The sequence below is a fragment of the Anopheles arabiensis genome, chromosome 2 (genome assembly GCF_016920715.1).
Source record: "Anopheles arabiensis isolate DONGOLA chromosome 2, AaraD3, whole genome shotgun sequence".
In the NCBI taxonomy this organism is placed as follows: domain Eukaryota; kingdom Metazoa; phylum Arthropoda; class Insecta; order Diptera; family Culicidae; genus Anopheles; species Anopheles arabiensis.
This window is the reverse complement of record NC_053517.1, coordinates 46,952,424-46,972,017: the sequence shown is the minus strand read 5'-3', so window position 1 is coordinate 46,972,017 and position 19,594 is coordinate 46,952,424. Positions and strand designations below refer to the sequence as shown.

At 47.6% G+C, this 19,594-nt stretch overlaps 2 protein-coding genes across 10 annotated transcripts in view; one reads left to right on the top strand and one right to left on the bottom strand.

Moving 5' to 3' along the window:
- The window catches only part of LOC120896982, an 89,173-nt gene that overhangs the window by 46,532 nt on the left and 23,047 nt on the right, over nt 1-19,594 (top strand). The window lies entirely within an intron of this gene.
- On the bottom strand, nt 14,039-17,260 carry LOC120896981 (aminopeptidase N-like). The gene is given in 5 exon segments (XM_040301535.1): nt 14,039-14,296; nt 14,384-16,034; nt 16,125-16,427; nt 16,500-16,748; nt 16,750-17,260. Coding segments are annotated over 5 exon segments (2,820 nt in total). The 5' UTR covers nt 17,181-17,260; the 3' UTR covers nt 14,039-14,110.

Sequence of the window (19,594 nt, the reverse complement as noted above, 5' to 3'; positions counted from 1 at the left end):
CCAAAAAGAAAGGAGTGCGCAATGGGATCGCGAGAGTGAAAAAGAGAGCGTTATGACAGTGCGCTTGATGGCTAATTTGCAAACAATTTACTTGGGCCCCATCAGAACAGTTCATTACGGATCAAAATAAACAATTTACTTTTTTGCTCGTATTTGCTTTTTTTGTTGCTCCCCGGGCGGTGGTTGCGATGACCCGTCAAGGGGGATCAGCGGTAACAGCGGCGAATTCGGCGCGCTCTCGCGGCCGTATGGAGATAAGGCGAGCGTAAAGAGTGTGAAGGGGAGGAAGGGACCTCGAACAAGAACACGACTACAATCGCACAGTACGAAAAAAGGAAGAAACTCGGAGGCCGATGTAAAACTGGTCGCCCAGGGCCTGGACAAAACTCTTTATCCAAGCAAGCACTGGGAATGGGGGAGGAACAAGGGCGCTCCTTTCCTCGGGGCCTTGCGGGCTGGGCAGGGCGGCAGGGACCGGGGGAAATAACACCAATTCATGTCAATGTCACTGTCACTCAACCCCAACATGCAACTGCATCATGGGGGCACGCGCGAGGTTCCCTCATTCACCTCCGGGAAGTTGGTTTCCTTTTTTAATCGGTGGAGTGTCGAGAAGGGGTGCAGGCACGAGGTTTGGGTAGGTACAGTGATGTAGGGGGAGAACGATGCGTGTGCAGTGCAATGATCAAATGATACAGGCAAGGAGAGCGAAGAGGTCACGAATGGTGGAAGTACTTGATTTTCAGGAATCAATATTCCTCGCTGTCTGTCAACCGTTCTGCCCCCAAAAGCTGGCGGTGGGGGGATCCGGCGGATCACGATGGGTGAGAAAATGAGTGAGTAAAATAAAAAACCCGATTGCAATACTACTAATAAAATAAAATAAATCTCCTGCCTCGTCCAGCTTTTTTGATTGTGAGCCTGATTTTTCTCTACATTGTAGCCGATCGTGTGCGGGGGATGTCAGCCTGGGGCAGATGGCGCAAAAGGGTTGCCGTACGCAGGACAAGCAGAAAATCGTGGCTTGAAGCCCGCACAATCTATTTCCTTTGGTTGTTTTAAAAATGGGTTGCATCCAGCTTAGTTTGAGCTGGAAGTTGTCTCACCCGTAGGGGCAACAGGGAACACGAATAGGAGACTCGTTTCTTGTTTCCGCATCGGCTAGCTTCGGTGGAAATTGAAGGCATGCACCCCCTTTTTCTTTTTCTAGCCCATAATTGCCGGTTGAAAATAATGCCACAGTTTTCGTGCCGCACAGGGGACAGGTTTTCTTCCTACAACATGATTAACATTGCAACATTTGTTGTAACAATGCGATTGTGTGTCCCAGTGCGTAAAACGCACGAGCCCCCGATCATGATGGGCATGGGAAGGAAAAACCGTTCGAAGGTACATTTGTTGCGTTCGATCATTGTCAACTCCATTAAACGAACCTGAATAAACCGGTGCGTGTGTGTCTGCGGTGATGGCGATATTTCTTTATCAAACAAACGTGTTTGAGTGTTCTGGAGGCGTTTGAGTGAGCAGCGGCCATTTGCATTCACGAAGCCGAGTTGCATCCCAATAAAACCAACTGCATGAGATGATTGATGTTGGGAGATGAGCTGCAATACATTCCCAACCGTCCCGTTTGGTGTTTGATTGATTTTTCTTGCACCGAGCTGCTGCAAACCGGGCCCCTGGATGCGCACTGATTTGTTTGCTTGCTGGTTGCAACAAAGCCACACCACCGTTAAACCTGGTGATGGTGATGCACCTGTGGCGGATCGTTGCGATGGAGCGACTGATGGTGTGAGCTTTGTAAATGGAATTTCACGCGTAGCGCGTCTAGACAAACCCCAATTGCGGCTGCAGCCCCGTCATGCGGGCACGACCGACCGGACGGCGGAGACCGGTAAGACAGTGTTAAGTGGAAATGAGCTGTGGTATGGCTGGCATGGTCGTCGTGGCAAATAACGTTGGCCATGTTAGGGACACAAGAAGATGCCGGTATTTGGCAGAAGGTGCAAACGCACACAAACCTACGTGAATGCGATGTCTTCTGAAATTAACTGTATCGTTTGATGACACAACGCAAAACGAACCAGTTTGTCGTTACTTTGAGAAAAGAGGATCATGATGATGATGATGATGGCGATGGTGGTGGTTCTTCAAGAAAGATGGAGTGAAGCAAGTGTTAGATCCGGTTACCGAAGCGATTTTCAAACGCACAGTAATGATTAGCGAACGGGCCCCTAACTGTTTGCCTGTTGGTGGTGCAGTCTTCAATCATGGAACACGCTGGGCTCATAAGGAAACATGGGGCATAATGGTCATGGGAATAATTTTGCTCTTTTGATAAATCATTAATTATCTTCAAAATCGTTGAATAATAATTCAACAAAAATCGGTGCTTTAACTCTAGATTCATGGTACAACATGAACTGCACTCGTTTACAAACAAAATCAGTTTAAAAACTGTCAGACAAAATTGCAAGTTGCCTTAATTATATTTTTTCTAATGATGTGAAGCCAAATGGTAATCGGCCGATCCCGTCAGATCAGTTGTCAATCACTTACACCGGTTTCGAGCCCAAGTAAATTATGTAAAGCTGCTTTAGAACGTTGTTCAACTGTAGGTAAACAATTGGCGTCCAACTGAAATACTTATGCGTTTCTGAACATTGTTCATTTGTAACTAAACAATTGACTCCTCTAAGCTGATACATTTGCTCAATAGAGTTTATCAATTTGTTTTTGTTTTCACTTACAACAATAATGCGAATTTAGTTGTCAATAACGTGTATAGATTGCTAGAAAATTTCTCATTTATTATAACTCAAGATCGAAACCAATTAAAACAATTTCAAAATAATTTAATTTGAATAGATTCAGAATCAAAGAATTCTGATGCCCGACGAGCCCGGGTAATATAGACGAATGTTAATATTGGCGAAAGCAAATGTTTTGCTACGATTGAACAATGTTGAAAAGCACCTTAGCGTTGTTTACTTGGCTTGAAAAGATTATAGCAACTTGTCCGTCATATCTTACTTTAAACTATCCTTCTTTGAGTAAATAAACAAATCGTTGATAGTCAATCCGATTTATGGTTAAAGCAAACGCCAAATGAGAAGAAGATGATCACAATTATTTCCGTAACTATTGCCAAATGGTAATGGTAAAAAGACAACCAAGATAATAACAAGTGTCTCATGTGTCTGGATGTGTATACTTTATTTGATAAGACTGTTTTCTAGACTGTTCCAATAAACATGTAAATTTGCAAATATTGACCCTATGACGATTTTGCTCCGAGTATCCTTATTATTTATTAATTAATTATTTATTTATGATTTATTATAAAGGACACAAATAGAAAACAGGCATTTTTGCAAGACTGTGCATTTTTGATCCGTAAAAACAGTTCCTGGAAAAAAGTATGCAACTCACAGTACAGGTGAAACATAATACAGCGGTTGTAGAGCGTACTGTTTGGACAAGTTAATTAAATTGCACCCAAGCGTGTATTAATTGTACCCGTGTTCGGCGTGACGGGCACACACAGGATCAAACCACTACTGAGAAACTGGATCTGCTTCGTTCGCACTCGGCGGTGGAAAGTCCTTTCCGTACAGCACAGGACAGTGCAGATTTTGAAACATTAAGCTCTCGCCATCGGCGTAACCGAATCCATAAAAACGGAGGTTTCCTCGTCTGGGATCTCCTTTCTTCCAAGTTTGCGTTGCTATCTTGGGTCGTAAATCTTAACAGTAGCAGTAGTTGGACAGTGTATCTAAAAAGGTACGGATACCAAAAAGGCACGAGTAGAAAGGAGCATGTCTAGATGATGCTGGTGCTATCATTTGGCTCCAATTCGGACATCCGGATTGACGGCGGCTCGCGGTGTATGTGCTTTAGTGAGGCGATTGTAGGTAGCAATTCTCCCTCGTGTTGCTCCTTTCCGGAATAGAATGCAACAAGGCACAATGTTAATCACTCATCAGAAAAGACGAAACGGGTCCGTTCCGCACCGGCAATTTTCCGGCTCGGCACAGTCGATTTCTGAAGCCCCCGTGGGGACACATAAACAAGCGACCAAACAAACGGAACACACATTCTTCATTCTCGCTGCGCTCCACTCGTCGTTTTGTACCGTGCTGGAGCTGTCATAAAGCATGTAGTGCAAAGAAAGTTCTCATCTGAGCGCTGTTTAATGCTCACACTTGCGGTCCCGTCTGGCCTTCGGCAGCTCCGGCAGTTTTGGGGCAATTGTTGAGCCGGAGGAGGAAAAGACACGGTACATATAACGCCCGCCTCCCAGTGTGTTGAGGGCAGCTGCCCGTGCTACTGTGCTGCACTGGGATTCGGCAAAACAATTTCCTAAATGTGGTCGACCGAAGAACGAACAAGGTTAGTGTGTACCTTCGCTGCATCGAGAGGTACGCCACTTCTTTGGGAAGCAAGCAACCGCTCAGCTCCTGGTCCAGACTGCCGAAACTCTCAAGTACGTTTCGGAGATTCCTTCGGGAGCGTGTTGGTTGTATGTGGCCTCGGTTCAAGAGGTGGGTATAGCACATTTTATCTGCCGCACTGCCATTCGTGATGCATACATCAACCGTTGCTGGAAGTAATCGTACGGAGATGATAGACGAGCGATGAAAAATCGCACAGAACAAAAGGCCATGACACGAGGACGAATAAAGAGTTGCCAGGGCGCCATCCCACCGAGGGGATGGCACAGCTGTCTCGAGGAGCAAGCCGAAATGATTTGCATTCAGCTGCATCGTGCAAGATATGGACCGGTGAGCATTGGCTGATGGAGATGAACGTCCACCAGAGATACCACCGAACGCACTGTCTGGTGGTGTGCGCAAGGTTCTCTGTGAGTGCGGTTTGCTGCGATCAAAAGACTGCCGAGAGCCTGTCGGCTTATTTTTCGGCTCGGCACAACAGGCTTTGGGGTTGTAAAACAAGCAACAAACAAATGTAAATATCGTGCACAACATCAGGCACTGTTTGAGTGTCTGGTTAAATAAAGAAACGGTCCAAAATTTACAGTGCGATGATAGTGAAGTATTGCTTTGAGAATGGTTTGAAAATAACGGTTCATAAGTTATCTATCAAATTTGTCATCATGCACATAACTTACAAGCCAAGTTATATGTAGTTGATTTTAGACATCAAATACGTTCCTTCCTGTCAATGCAATAAAAAAAACCATCCAAACTTGAGACATTTGCTGTGCGGTGTTGGGAATCGATCCACCATGTTGTAATTTCAACAATAACAAACCGAACAATACGCCTATACACCATTTTAACCGACTTTCCCCTTCAGGGCTCAGACCCGCTTCCCACTCTTATTGGAGCGTAAGTGCAGCAAACGTCCAAGCATTCGCTCTGTAGCGAGCGGTGCAATCAACGAGAAATTACAGGCTTCCAGGCTACCAATACGATCATTTCAGCTACCACCTCTCTGCCACCTCGCCGAGTGTAGGTAAAACGCATCGCCTCGAAGCATTTCCCCGGCGTCGGAGACGGCTATGCTCCATGGATGCCGAGTTGCCGTGGATGCGCTTGTGTTGCGTTGTTCTTTATGAACGCGTTGAACCTTCCACGTTGAACACAGCTGAGGCGAGCTTCCAGCGTTGGGGCGAGCCTCTTTTTTTCACCGCCTCCCCTTTTACCCATCATCAACGGCAGGGCGAGTGCACTAGTGAGCACTTAATTAAAATTAAACTAATTAAGAAAGCTCGTCGTATAATTTTCACACCACACCATCATTTTCGGGCTACTGGTAATGAAATTAATATTTCATTCTATTTTATTATTAACGTTTACATGGGGTGGAGGGGGGCGCAGAACTCGGGGCACAGTTGTTTGGTAACCATCGTACCATTGCCGCTCGACCGTTTCGGAGATGTGACCCTTGCAGCAGCGTTTCTTTACTTACCATTAGTGCGAGATTTACATACGCGCGGGGAGCTCTGTACCACATTAATCTCAGAACTCGGAACTGCTCCCCTTCGTCCTCGGCCAATGTAACCAATGTTGTTGATCAAGCGCAGTAGCACGCCGCCCTCCCAGTAGCACACGATCGCGCGTCTATGAAGTGTTCGCATGTGCAGATCGCTTTAGCAGAACAATTTATGGTGCCGGCTGTTTGAGAAGCGGGCTGCCGGCTACTTACTTCCGCTTCCTCCGATGATTACCAGGCTGGTGTAGCTGGGGCCCCGGTAGCATAAGAAAAAGTCGCTCAGTCACGGACGGCAACACATGAATGTTTCATTGAACTCTTTTGCCGGGTGGGCGGTGGCTAAGGCTGAAAGGGTGCTTCAGCACCAAAACTGGACCGGTTCAGGGGTTTCATCGTTTTCTCCTTAGAACGTGTGTGAGTGTGTGTGTTTATCCAAGAGGTGAGGACGAAAACTGCTGCACGATTCTTCGGCACCGAGAGATTCTTACCCGGGTTGGCCTCGTAGTAGGGTCGCAAGAGCAGGCCAAGGGTTTGGGTCAATTTAAAAAGCGGGATAAAGTGTGCGAGGATCAAGCTGAAGCTGGTGGTGTGTGTCCACATTGTTTGATGATTTATCTTCTGTTGCTGTTTGCGATTGGAGCGCGTGCAATCGAAGCCGTAATGCTAATAAAGCTGGAACAAGCAAGAATCAGGATCAGGCAGGCAGGCGGGTGTCGGGTGACACACAAGTGCGCCACATTATGAATTATTCATCCTCACGTGATGGAAGTTAAACCTCTATCGTGCTGGTGCGAGTACGGCCTGGGTGGAGAGTTTACAAACTCAAATGTCAAGCGCATGTAAACTGTAGAAAGTGTAGATCGCTACAGAAATGTCTCTATTTCATAGTGTGACCTTCCATTTTGTAGAGCATGTCAAACTTTGGAAGGGAAATTGTGTACACGACCACAATATCTGTCTTACAACTCAAATCAGGCTATAGTTTTTTTTTCCACAAACTGTTGATGTTTAATTATCATGTTCTACCCATTGCTTCACGTAACGTTGGAAAAAAGCTTTACACTTGCAATCCGCCCATTTTCGGGCGTTTCTACACACTGATTAATCATCGATACCAACGCTGGTAGGTGTTAAAAGGATAAAGCCGGTAACAATTAATACAGTTTTGCGGCAAGAGCGCAATCAAGGAGGGAAATGATTCTTTCGCTTTCCGTTATAGCCTCGGCAAGGTGCATCGGGAGAAAATATTGCATGGTAATAAATTCCCCCCTCCCACAGTAAACATTGCATCCAACTTCGGGACTACAGTGTAAAGGAGTGCATCTTTTTTTTCTTTGATAAATCACTAAATGTGAATCGTACTTATCGTGGATGCTTTATGCTGATGGCTACCGCTTGCCGAATTAACCTGCGAAGACTGTGATAAAACGTTGCTTACGGCTCAATCGAGGAACCGGCTACATACCCACTAACTCCACGCGAAGGCTTGACCTCTAGAGTGCTTGCCGTGTTCAGCACAACCAAATTGTACAAAAGAATATGGTAGGCGGGGGACACAAAAACACGTTGGCAATGATTTATCGGTTGGCATTGCCTTCTACATTGAAGATACAATTGATCGGTCGGGCGCGCCGGTTCGGTCAACCTTTCTCTTGCCTCAGTGCATCAAGTGCAGCGTAAATGCAACAATGCCGCGCGTTTCCTCGTGCCCCCGGCCTTGCGGGTAAAGTACAAATGCAGTTTATTTCCAAATTAATTAGATCCGCTGCTAAACAATGTTCTCCTCGAGCAAAAAAGCCTAATGAGATCTTCGGCCGCACGAAATTTGTGCCGAGACCGCGGACCCTACAATGGCGCTGCAAATTACCGCTTTTTCCGTTCCCTTTTTGTTTGACCCTTGCGTCGTCCTCCCCTCCCGCCGATCAACCTGACGGGTTCCTGATGGGAGGCGCAGAGACAGTGGAGTGACAGTTATCGACACTTGCACGGTGAGCAAACGCAGGGAGGAGGTCGCTGGTCATTAGTGGGTTTTGCGCTGGGGATGGGACGGCGTCACACACTCCACGGAGGAGAGGCAGCGTAGTGATGTTCATTTTGGACTACAATTCAGACAGTCGTTCGCGGTCGGACAGAAAAAGTGCTAATCGAACGCATTGCATCCAGCGTGGCCGCGAACTTGTGTCCCGGGGCAGTTTGGGTCGCGCATTGGAAAGTTAGGAGTAATGGAGTGATAAGGGTGAGTGTGGACAAGGATGATGATGTTGCTTCGGGTATGAGTGCGCGAGTTGCAAAGTGGCAAAACCAAATATTGTACCGCCAAGGGATGCATTTGGTGCGATGCACCAAATCGAGCTGTGGTTGCCTCTACAAGAACCTGCGCGCTGCCATTAGCGCCTATAAACACAACAAGGTGTGAATGTTCGAAGGGGGAGGTGAGTTAGCAGTGTGACAAATTGATTTGAAATGACTGTTTAACGTACCGATACGTCATGGGCAATTCGTACTGATTACAAAAAATTTAATGATTTAAACAATACACTTAATTTGTTGCATTCAATCCTCAGCTAACAATTAAAAGTTTTTTTTGTGTGACGAAACAACAACCCATCTTAACAAAAAATATTTCACTAGCCAACTAGAAGAATAAAACAAAAAAACAATGCGAATGAAAGCTAGATACTACTAACACAGTACAACTGTTTGGGTATGGTCCTGTAGTAAAGTCGATATAACGGACGAAATAACAAAATGTTCCATCCAGGTGTAGGCCCCATATGACATAAAAGGTACATCAATCCATTGCTGATGATTAAACCCTCTAGTTGCTTAGGCATGTCTTGATCAACTACGCTTGTTAATCCAAAGAACAAGAAGAAAAAGTGTTAATCCAAAGAACAAGAAGGACAAGTAGTTAATTCAAGATGTATCGCTCAAAAAAACCAACTGAGTTGACTGCAGTACAGGAAAACAAAATCTTACAGCTTGAATATTTTTATTATTACTATTACACCATTAAGCAGCTGTTGAAAATGTATGAAAAAATGTGTACAAACACTGTGTCAAACATAATTCCAACGTGTCATCAATTCGCGACATAGCTGTCCCGCAAATGGCAGTAAAACCCCTTGAAACGGTTTTTAAATCCATCAATTAAAAACGAACCCTTCCCCAACAGAAGAAACAGAGAGACAATCAAAAACAATGTGCAAAAAAAAGATGACGGAAAGCAAAAAAGTTATCAAAAAAGAAAAAAAAAATGCAACAGAAAAACACTCCCATGGGGGTAAAAAAAAGGAAACAAAACATGCACATTGTACGAAAACGTGTTATTCTCCTCCACCTTACCATTGCGTGAACGATATGTTATGCCAAACCGCTCGAGGCCGATGGGTAGGCGGCCGTGTGTACGTATGAGTGAGTTACCTACCACCACCGTACCTGTCGGCGGATGTTCAATTTCGATTCTGTGAATGGATTTACTTCCGGGTGGAATTGCACCGTTTGAACCGTTTGAACTACCCCAGAATGCCGGGGCGGTTTTGTTTTTCTTTCCGTTCCAAACGCCGTATGGAAAGGAAATGGATTGTTGTTAGCACGTAGCGCAGGCCAAAAAAAAAAGCAAAAAGAGTTGGAAAGAATGAAGGCATGAAACGAAGAGCACAGAACAGCAGCAGCAGTAGCAGCAAATACGATTCGGCAAAGTAAATTTACATATTCGACGATCGACGGCTGGTTTTCCTCTGCCCAGCGATTTGCTATCCATTGCCGCGGTGTTTGGCGTGGGGAAACAGCATCGGCACAAGGAAATTGGCCACCCATGGGGGAGGGTACTGCTTCGCTTGTCCATCGTAATCGGTGCCCATTTGCACTCACTGGTACATGGCCAACACAGAGAGGGAGAGAGACCGGGGTGGCATTATTTGGGGGAGTTGGTGTCGGAGCGTGCACTTGCCAAGGGTGTCATCATGTGCCTTGAACGTTGCATTTCCGATTCCCCAGAATGGCTGCGATACGGCGAGCAAGAATGGTTAGCGTGAAACAAAACAGTCGTTTGATGATTTTGATTCCGTTTCGATCGGAAGAGTTGGTGTGCGATATTGAATGTGTGGGACGGGAGTGGCGAACGTCCCTGTACAGATGGACTGTCACAAATTTATGCAAAATGTATTAAAGGATGACGTTTCGAGTGATAGAGCCAGTTCGTGTTGTTTTTTCGCGCAAACTCTCCCATTTTCGGTGGTCGAATTTTTGCGCCACGTTTACTAAATCGCCAAACAACGCGATCCAAAAATGTGTCAGCTCTCTTTGTTTTGATTTTGGTTGGCGTTGGAGGTAAAACCAACAAGAAAAAAGAAAACTTAAATCAAATAAATAAAGCCTCTTGGCCGGCACTGGCGGGAGAACGGGCCACGGCTAGCTCTGCTAAATTAAACACTTTGTTATGTTTTGCTGCAACTTATTATATTATAAGCACTGCTCGGCCGACAGGAAACGTATTGAAATTTACGATTGCAACAATGTAGAGCTGTTCGTTTGCAGCACCCCATTCGTGAATGGAACTTGTGCGCTGGAAGTACAAATTTGAATGTTTACAGTCTAAGCTGTGCGCACAAGAATTGTCACCCGCGAAGAAACAATCATTTCGACACTTTACCCTCGTTTCCCTTTTCTTCGGCTTTCTCTCTCTCCCTTGCCGCTGCTGGTTCGTTGCTGGTTCGGTTCCCACAGCTGCAAACCATTTAAACACTTACGCGAAACGCGCGTTCCACTTCCAGGGCACCGGGAACAACGCCCAGAACGAAATATCTTTAATCTCCTTCGGGCGTGTCCTTGCCTCGCGGGTACTTGTCTCTTGGTTTGCCCAGCGAGATCTGTACGGCCGCGTGTACACAGGCTCTTACAATGTTGCGTGTGTGCGCGGAGAAAATGTGTAATCGATTTAGTGGCGCAACACTATGCGCAACGTTTTTCTATTAATGCTCGTCTGTGCGTTTTGTCCTGCCCGAAGACGCCCAAGACACTCTTCCCAAGGAATGTGTGTGCACAGGAAGTGTCAACTCGTCAAACCAAAGGCGGTGGAGTGTGTGTGTGTGTGAGGTGTCGTAAATGTCATGCCAGCAAGGATAGGGTATTTGTTGTTCTTAAAATTTACGATTACCCGTTCTACGCTAGTGCGCAATTCGTTTTGGGCATGTGCTTGTTGGACATGTTGTGGCGGGCAGTATATGCAAAGCAAACAGAGAGCATAATTGTTATGATGACTGCGCTCCTTTCACGGACGGAGCGTTTTGAGCTGGAAGGGCCCACAACACTCCCAGCTCAGAAGCAAAATAATTTAATGACGAATCGTGGAAAAAGAAACCAATTAATGGAAATAAATACTTTGTTGCGAGCAGTAGAGAGCTGTTTAGAAATTTTGGTAACTAGCGATTGCGTGTGTTTACAATGTATTAAATTGTTTATAAGCCGCATAACTATCGAGCAGGAAGCATTGATTCTTTCAAACAAAGATTCGGATTCAATGTCGCGTCGTTGGATGAACGAACAATGTTCTTCAAATTCTAGACAGCAACAAAAACGCGCTGCAATCCAACTATACCATTGATCGACGTTAAAAAGTATGTAGACACAAAGTAAGGCAACAATAATTACATTAATTCATCAGCGAAGAACATAATCAAGCATAGCTGGAGTGTTACACTGGTTACATGCCAATCGGTAGAATTCATTAGGAATTGGTCGGCAATATCGTACCTCCGGCAGAAGAAGCATACTTTGTGCTGACCGATGCAATTCGTTAGGCGAGCAGTCTCCCTTTGATGTTTTAGCATCGATGAAGTGATCAATACACCGACCGTGTATCGAATTTGTGTGTGTATGTATGTAGTCTGGCATGCTCTCTCTCCTATCTAGCGAAAATTTCAAATATCAGTCAAATGTGTTCCAGCAGCACATTATCGGGACCCGTCTAGCTAGTCTCCACACTCACACTTTCCATATTTTTCACACCTTGGTCTGAATTTGTAGTCGTCCCCGTGCGGGCATGGAAAATTACTGTGCAACTCCGGCCGGTAGGTGTTGATGTATGCATCCAATAAACACTTCACGTGTTTTGCCAGGTTTCGCGTACTGCAAACACGGGCTTTGGCGTGCCGTACGCGTCCGGCTGACAAGCGCGTGCGACAAATGTTAACTCGCCACCTCAATCAACACCGTAGCGTAGGACGGCGAACGGTAGGCGCACTCCGCCGGGATTGACATGAAATTTCGAACGTGGTTCGAACAATCGACCTCACCCTTACCCAACGATTCCGCGCCGAGAGTCCGAACGGGCTAATTTTCAGCAGGGAAATCGGCAAATGGATGGATGTGTTTTTCCGGCCGTATTATGACGAATGTGTGCATATCCGTGTATGTGAATCTCGGAGCATGCCCGCGGTGGTGGTCGGCGGTGGGCAAATAATAAAATTCAATTTAATTAAAATTGAAATTAAAACTGGAAATAATTACAAATAAATCATAATTATATCTGCGGTTAGATTGTGTGCAAGCTAATTATAAATCAATACCCGCCCGCGATTGGGACATTCGCTTCATCATTAATGGTCACAATAATGCGGGACACCGGAATGCTCGGTAGCATCGGCCTGGCATACCCCTGTCCCCGGAAGGACAGGCGATACAATTTAACCACCAAACCTGACCGTTGTTCGGGCTACGATCGCCATCATCGCTTTGATGTGCACTTGAACTGCGGCGGCGTTGGCAAGCATTGGAACGGAACGAAACAAAAAAAAATCAACCAAGTGATAAACACGGCATAACCAGCACAGTACATAACCTCCAGTACCAGCCGGATCAGTACTGAGTTTCGCTCTCTGATCCGTGTGTGATCCGTGTCTTTAATTTTCTTTGCTTTTTTATCATTTTGCTTTTGTTGCCTTTTTGTTTTTCCCAGCCGTCCGGTTCGGTCGGAAAATCATGTAACGGCATAATTACTGTTAATATGTGCGCAAATAAAAGGTGCGATTTTATAGCGGATCGAGTGTTGCTGCCGCCACCGGGGCCCCACCGTCTACCGTCCGCTGCGATGAAAAGTGCATAATGGTTTCAAAATTGAATATGGCAACGCGTTTGGGGAATGAATGGAAAGCTCTTCACACAAGTAGCTTCCGGTTGATTGAGCCAAATCGATTAACACTCGTTTGTGTGTGTGCTTTTGATTGGCTCAAGCTGTGAAATAATGCGCCATCTTTGGTAGAATGTTGTAGTTTTTTCTTCGGCTACTTTATGTGAGCTGAACTGATTGCTGAAACGCGCTGCTGAGGATGCCGTTTTCTCAAGGGTGACTTTGTTGTGCGGCAGTGTGACTGTGTGGTAGTAATCCCTACGTCACACACACACTCCTACTGTGTGCAGCGGCGAAGGTTATGTTTAGCAAAACGCGTCCCAACTGACAAAGGGCTTCAGGGTTATTCGGTCAAATTCAGATCAACATGCTGCAATAATCGCGCTGATAAGTCCCGCACACGGAGCGCCACTTGCATGCATCGTTGAATCTTCCGGAACAGCAAAACGACACTGGGGCACGTATGTTTGCAGCAACACGGCTGACCCGTGGCCGTGTGCCGAGCGTGCGCGGCCCAGTACGTCAGCGACACGGCCACAGCTGGTACGATGGATGCTCAGTACGCTCAGTTGATATGCGCTGAGTTGTGCCAGTTGGGTGGTTGGGTTGACCAGGCGCTAGTTTACCGTGTGCTAGGTAGTTGGTCGGGTGTGCCTGTGAAGCCTAAATGGAACCAAAAAGAAGGTTCGGAGCAAGATAGAAATAACAACAACGTGCCATAAACAGCTCCGGTGCAAATATGTCTCCTCCAGACGCGATACCCAATCAGCGCACCCCAGCCCAGCGGGTAGTATCACTTTATCTAGAGCGGACCGGTGCTACTGGTGCTGCCGCTACGTGTCAGAATGTCGTTTCGCGCGCTCGCGCCCTATGATGCTTCGTGCGCCCAGTCGGCATACGCTCCTAATTCGTATGGATAACGTTACGACTCGAGCAACACGCACTGCACGATCTGTCTGACAAACACTTTGCCTTGCTAGTGCAAACCGCTTTATTCTTAGATGGAGAGGGAATTTCAATAGATCACGCGTCGGGCTGCAGCACGGTGTCCGATTGTACAGGTTGGAAATTGTAACGCTCCAGGAAGTAGCGTAGCAAAAGACCCTCCCGAGTGGATGGCCATGCTAGGTTGATGGACGCCGTAGTGCGAGCGCTTGCACTGACACTAGCAGGAAGTACCGAGTTCAATTGCTCTAGTAATGCAATCAGCTAAAAACAGTACAAGAAGGCGGGTGTTAAAGACATTTCAAACATGCTGCAGTTGCGGTGTGCGGCCTCGTTCCATTGTATGCTTACCATCTGTTCCTCGTCGAGCGTATTGGTGCTGGTGGCGATCGATTGCACCAAACTGGCCAGCGCGTTAGGACCGAGCAGACTCACGACGTACGTGTAGTTCTCGGTGAGGAATTCGATCAGCGCGTCCACCCCTTGGCGGCTGCTGAGGACGGACTGTAGAATGGATAGCCGTTCCTCGGCGTTGAAGTTCACCTGCAGCTCGCCACCGATGGCAGCCAGCAGGTACGAGCTCAGCTGCTCCGTATCGTTGGCACATCCCAGTGCATTGATCAGCAGTTGCCGTTCACCTCGGTTGTCCGAACCCAGCAGCTTGCCGAACAGATACTGGAAGGCGACCGTTGGCGCGGTTCGCAAACCGTAACAGTACACCACCGCCGAAACGTCCGGGTGTACAGGTTCCGCGTCGAACACTTCCCGTTCCAGTGCGTCGCGGGTCGCCGTCAGGCAGCTTTCTATTTCCATTCGGCAGGCCCAGCTGGAGATTACCTGTCGGAGATACTTCTCCAGCAGTCTCTCGTCCGGTGCCACCGTTGTGATGTCCAGCGTTACAAACACATCGCCAATCAGTGTGTCGACAAACAGCTCATAGAGAATGTAATCGGGCTGACCGCGCATTCGACCGTGGAAGTAGCTGAGAACCCGATTAGCCGCTTCCCAGGGAGGATACTCCCGTTCATGGCGCACGTAGCCGAGCAGCTCGAGCGCAATCTCCAGATCGAGCCGATTTGAGCGAGCCAAATGGAAGGAATCGTCGATCAGCTGCGCCCGACTGTGCATTGGAATGGCCGCCGTGTCCTCGAGCAGTGTCCGAATCAGCATGTACCAGTTCGAGGGATCATAGTTGACGCGATAGAATCCCGTCTGGTTGACGTTGACCAAAATCCACTCGTCGTTCGGTGTGCTGGACGGTACACGTACCGCTTTCGAAGTCATCCACTGCCACTCGAACAGAGCGTCCTGCGCATCGCCCTGCTCCATCATCGTGTACGGTATTACCCAAACCGTGAAATCATTATTAACTATCTTGTTACCGTAGAATCGGTCCTGCGAGAGGATCATCTCTCCACGGTATGAGCGGCGAACTTCCAGCACGGGATAGCCGGCTTGATTGACCCAGCTATGAACAAACCGCTCCACATCGGTCCCCTCGGGCAGCGATACGACACCGTCGAACGCTTCCGTCAGTGCGGCCACGAAGTTATCCGTGTTGACCGTGCCGAACTCGTTGCCCTGCACGTACGTGCGCAACATCTGCCGCCAGGCGGCATCCGGCAGCAGCAGCCGGAACATCTGAAGTACCGAGCCACCCTTGGAGTACGCCACGTTGTCGAACAGGCTGAGGATGGCATTAAACGTTGCGCCGCGGCTGAAAGTCATCGGGCGCGTGCTTTCCGCGGCGTCTGTGATGAGAACACGCTGCACCACCTGAACGTTGAACAGGTCCCGATACTGGCGCTCCGGATAAGCCATATCGGCCCCCAGGAACTCGTACAGCGTCGCGAAGCCCTCGTTAAGCCAGAGATAGCTCCACCACTCGTTGGTGATAACGTTGCCGAACCACTGGTGCACGTACTCGTGCGCGATGATTGTGGTGATGGTCGTTTGCGCTCGATACGTCGTAACGCCCGGCTCGAACAGGAGGACCTCTTCACTGTACAAGCAGGAAATGGGCGCAAATGTTACCAGAGAGTAGCGTTGACAAATGAAATGATTCACCGCACACACACACACACACACTCACCGATATTTGCACAGTCCCCAGTTTTCCATGGCACCGGCAGAAAATTGGGTAAGTGCCACCTGATCCACCTTGGGCATGTAGGAGCGATAGGGTAGACCGATGTGCTCGTCCAGCGCGTCCATTATGCGAACGCCTGCTTCTAATGCATACAGCGTTTGGTTGATCGCGTTGGGGCGAGCATAGACGCGCTGGGCAGCCGCCTCGTTCTCGGTGTACAAGAAGTCCGACACCAGGAAAGCCAACAGATAGATCGACATGCGCGGAGTAGTTTCAAAGTACGTAACAACGTTGCCGTCCAGATCACTGAAATTGCAATCGAAAGCTATTTGTCACAAACACACCTCGCAACGTCAGAGCACTCGACAATCGCCATACCCGGCTTCGGCAAAGATCGGCATGTTCGATACGGCCTTATAGCTGGGATGATGTTTAATCCCCAACTCCACCGTAGCCTTCAGGGCCGGCTCGTCCAGACAGGGGAAGGCGGCGCGCGCACTAATCGCCTGGAACTGCGTCGATGCTACATATTTCCGCGTACCGTTCGCATCGAGATACGAGCTGAGGTAAAAGCCATCGTCATCGACGCGCAGCTCACCCTCGAAATCGAGGTGCAAAACGTACGAGGGCCGGTGCAAGCGCACGGCGGATCGCGAACACGGCAAACTCGCGCTCCGCATCCTCGGTATAGCGCAGAGTTTCCAGAAACGTGAGGTTCGTGTTGGGATTGGACGCGTACAGCTCGTTGGAGGTAATGCGCAGTCCGCGCTGATGCACGTAGATGGTTTTGGCCTGCTGCCGGATGTCCAGATGTATGTCCACACTGCCACTGTACGATCGGTTTCCGGTGTGCACCTGCGTCTCCAGGTACAGCTTGTAGTGCGTCGGCACGATGTAGCTCGGCAGTCGGTACCGTAGCTCCTGCGCTGCCACTTCCTGCAGGCTGACCGGATCGAGCGTGTTCAGTTTCCGCTCGCTATGCTGCACCTTCGGATGCGCCGCAATGGCTGCAGAGTGCAGCCCGATTAGAAAAACACCGCACAGCAAATGTAGCCGCATGTCTACAAACTTGAAAGTTGATTTTGGGACTGAAATCTCCGGTGCGAAATGTCGACTCCAATATCCGTAATCGCAACAGTTTCGGATTGTTTTACGGCCATATCGACCACAAGCGGTTGCTCGTGTACGTTCCCCCCGATAACCGAGGTGTGGGGCAAATGCTTTAGGAAAAGCAATTTCTCACCTGAGCAATTGAATTATACATACCTTTGTATCGCAAGCGGGGCTCGTTTGGATTGAGATAAGAAGTCGATTGAGTGTATTAACTGCCGAACACGAGCTAATCGGCCTTAATCGCTTATCGCTCGCTAGTGAGTAAATTCGTTGGGAATTACCGACGTTTACTCAATGACTTGTGTGATTTATATTTGATGTTTGATAATTCGCATCTCATCTATACCAATGCCGTCTAAGAACGATTGAACATCTTATTGACGTGGGCCTTTTTTCTACATTTTTGACCGTTTAATTGCGCAGTCATGATTGAATTTGGTTGATTGTGAATCATTATTTATTCCGTACATAGATTGGTGCTATACCACTGTATAAAGGATAGTAGCTTAGTAGCTCAGTAGCTTAGTACAATATTTGAACGTTAAAAAAGCAAAACTGAATTTGTGCATACAACATATCCCATATACTAGCGTTAAATAACGCTACGCAAGTAATCAATCTGTCCAGTTGTGCTAAGTAAACAACATGCAATAAAATGTTAAAACGTCTGCCTAGAGACATCTTCTTTCGTACGGTGTGTGCCATAACACCTCTCTCGCTCTTTCGTAGTTCGTACCACTTAGACTCTGCAGATGTAATACTAGGGTAGGAGGAAATAATTAATATCACAGATAGAGCACGAATGCTTGCGTACTTCACGAAACCTTATGTACCGAAGGTGGAGTTGCGATTGCTCACGCGTTGTTGCCCCGTTATATGCGAGGTGGGTCGTTTCGGGCCAAGATGTAACAACCCCAGCATAAGGTGGGAACGAGAAACCGTGCCCGAGAAAGGAACGTTCCATCTAAGCCAGCGTGGAGGGCTCTTTGTGGGCATGTGTACGGCGATACGGCAACCCAAAAGAGAAAGGGCGAAATTAATGTGTTTGGCTCGTTGGCCAAACAGCAGTCGGTTTGCACAAAAACCAAAGCGCCTGCGAAAATTAGTCACACCCTCCCGGGCCAGCTTTTGGGGAGAGTGGGAGATAATGTTATGTGTCTAAAATGGTTAGACAGTTTTTACACGTGAAGCAAAGTTTGCATTCGCTCCGAGCGGGATCAGGTTGTGCCATGTCGGCTTCGGGTGGGTGGAATGTGTGCGCGCGCGTGTTTGTGTGTGTTTGATGTGATGAAAAATGCAATTGCGAGCAAAGTACGCGCACAAACCCCGCAGGCCAATCCCTCTTTTTTCCAGCTCCTTTATACATTTAATTCCAGCCAAGCAGAGCCCGCCGTTAGCCGAGCTGTGTGAGCTTTTTACACGCTTGAGATAGAAATAATGGCGTAGTGCGCTGGTTTTCGTTACAGTCCGCTGCACAAACCCGGACTAAGGGAGGGCGGCTGATGGTGGATCGCTGGTGCCGCGTTTACGGTGTGTTGCATTAACGAGGCCCAGGAATAGGCAGAAGTGTATTTATAATTCAGATTAGTAACAAAATGGTGGCTCTCAAAGTACGATTTAAGCGCGAAAAGAGCGCAACGAAGAGCGTGTCCGCAATAAATGTGCAAAAAAAAGGAACCAAACATTTTTGCAATAAATACTGTTTACAGCTGACGGGGTAAAGTTTACTTCCAGCGTTGCAATTGCGCTTGAATGCTCGTTCGACCCGGTTGTGTGCCGAACTCGAAGCTTTCTAGTTTATTTTATGACAAAATAACAAACAAAATGGTGTCTGTCACACCCTGTAACCTCTCTATTAAACTGATGATGTCACGCAGCAGCCATAAAACAGACATCCCACTAAGCTCTCTATGATCGTAATTTGTAGTGCAAAAATGTAGCCATATTAATGAGTACCTTGCAATCGGACGACAGTGAAGGTCTGCCATAAAAGCGTTACAAAATAGGCATAGCTCTGGGCAGTCTAGTTTCTGCGCAGCGATCAGGCACACTCATAAGTGCAGCTTTGAAGCGTAAACTGCACTTACTAACGTCCTGATTCATCGATCGAATAGCCCGGCACGCCCCCATCCGCAGGCTTACCCGGGCTGTTTTGCTACGAGCGGTTCGGGTCGTTAAAATCGATCGTTAAAATATTATGGGATCTGTCCTCGGCTCTTCTCACGTGCATTGGAGAAGGTATGGCGCGGTGCAGATGAAGGGATGCCGAGGAGGAGGTATGGTTCATATTTGACCACAGTGCGTATTTGCGAAACCCGAAAGGTGCATCAGCTAAATGGTGGAATGTTTCTGCTTTTACG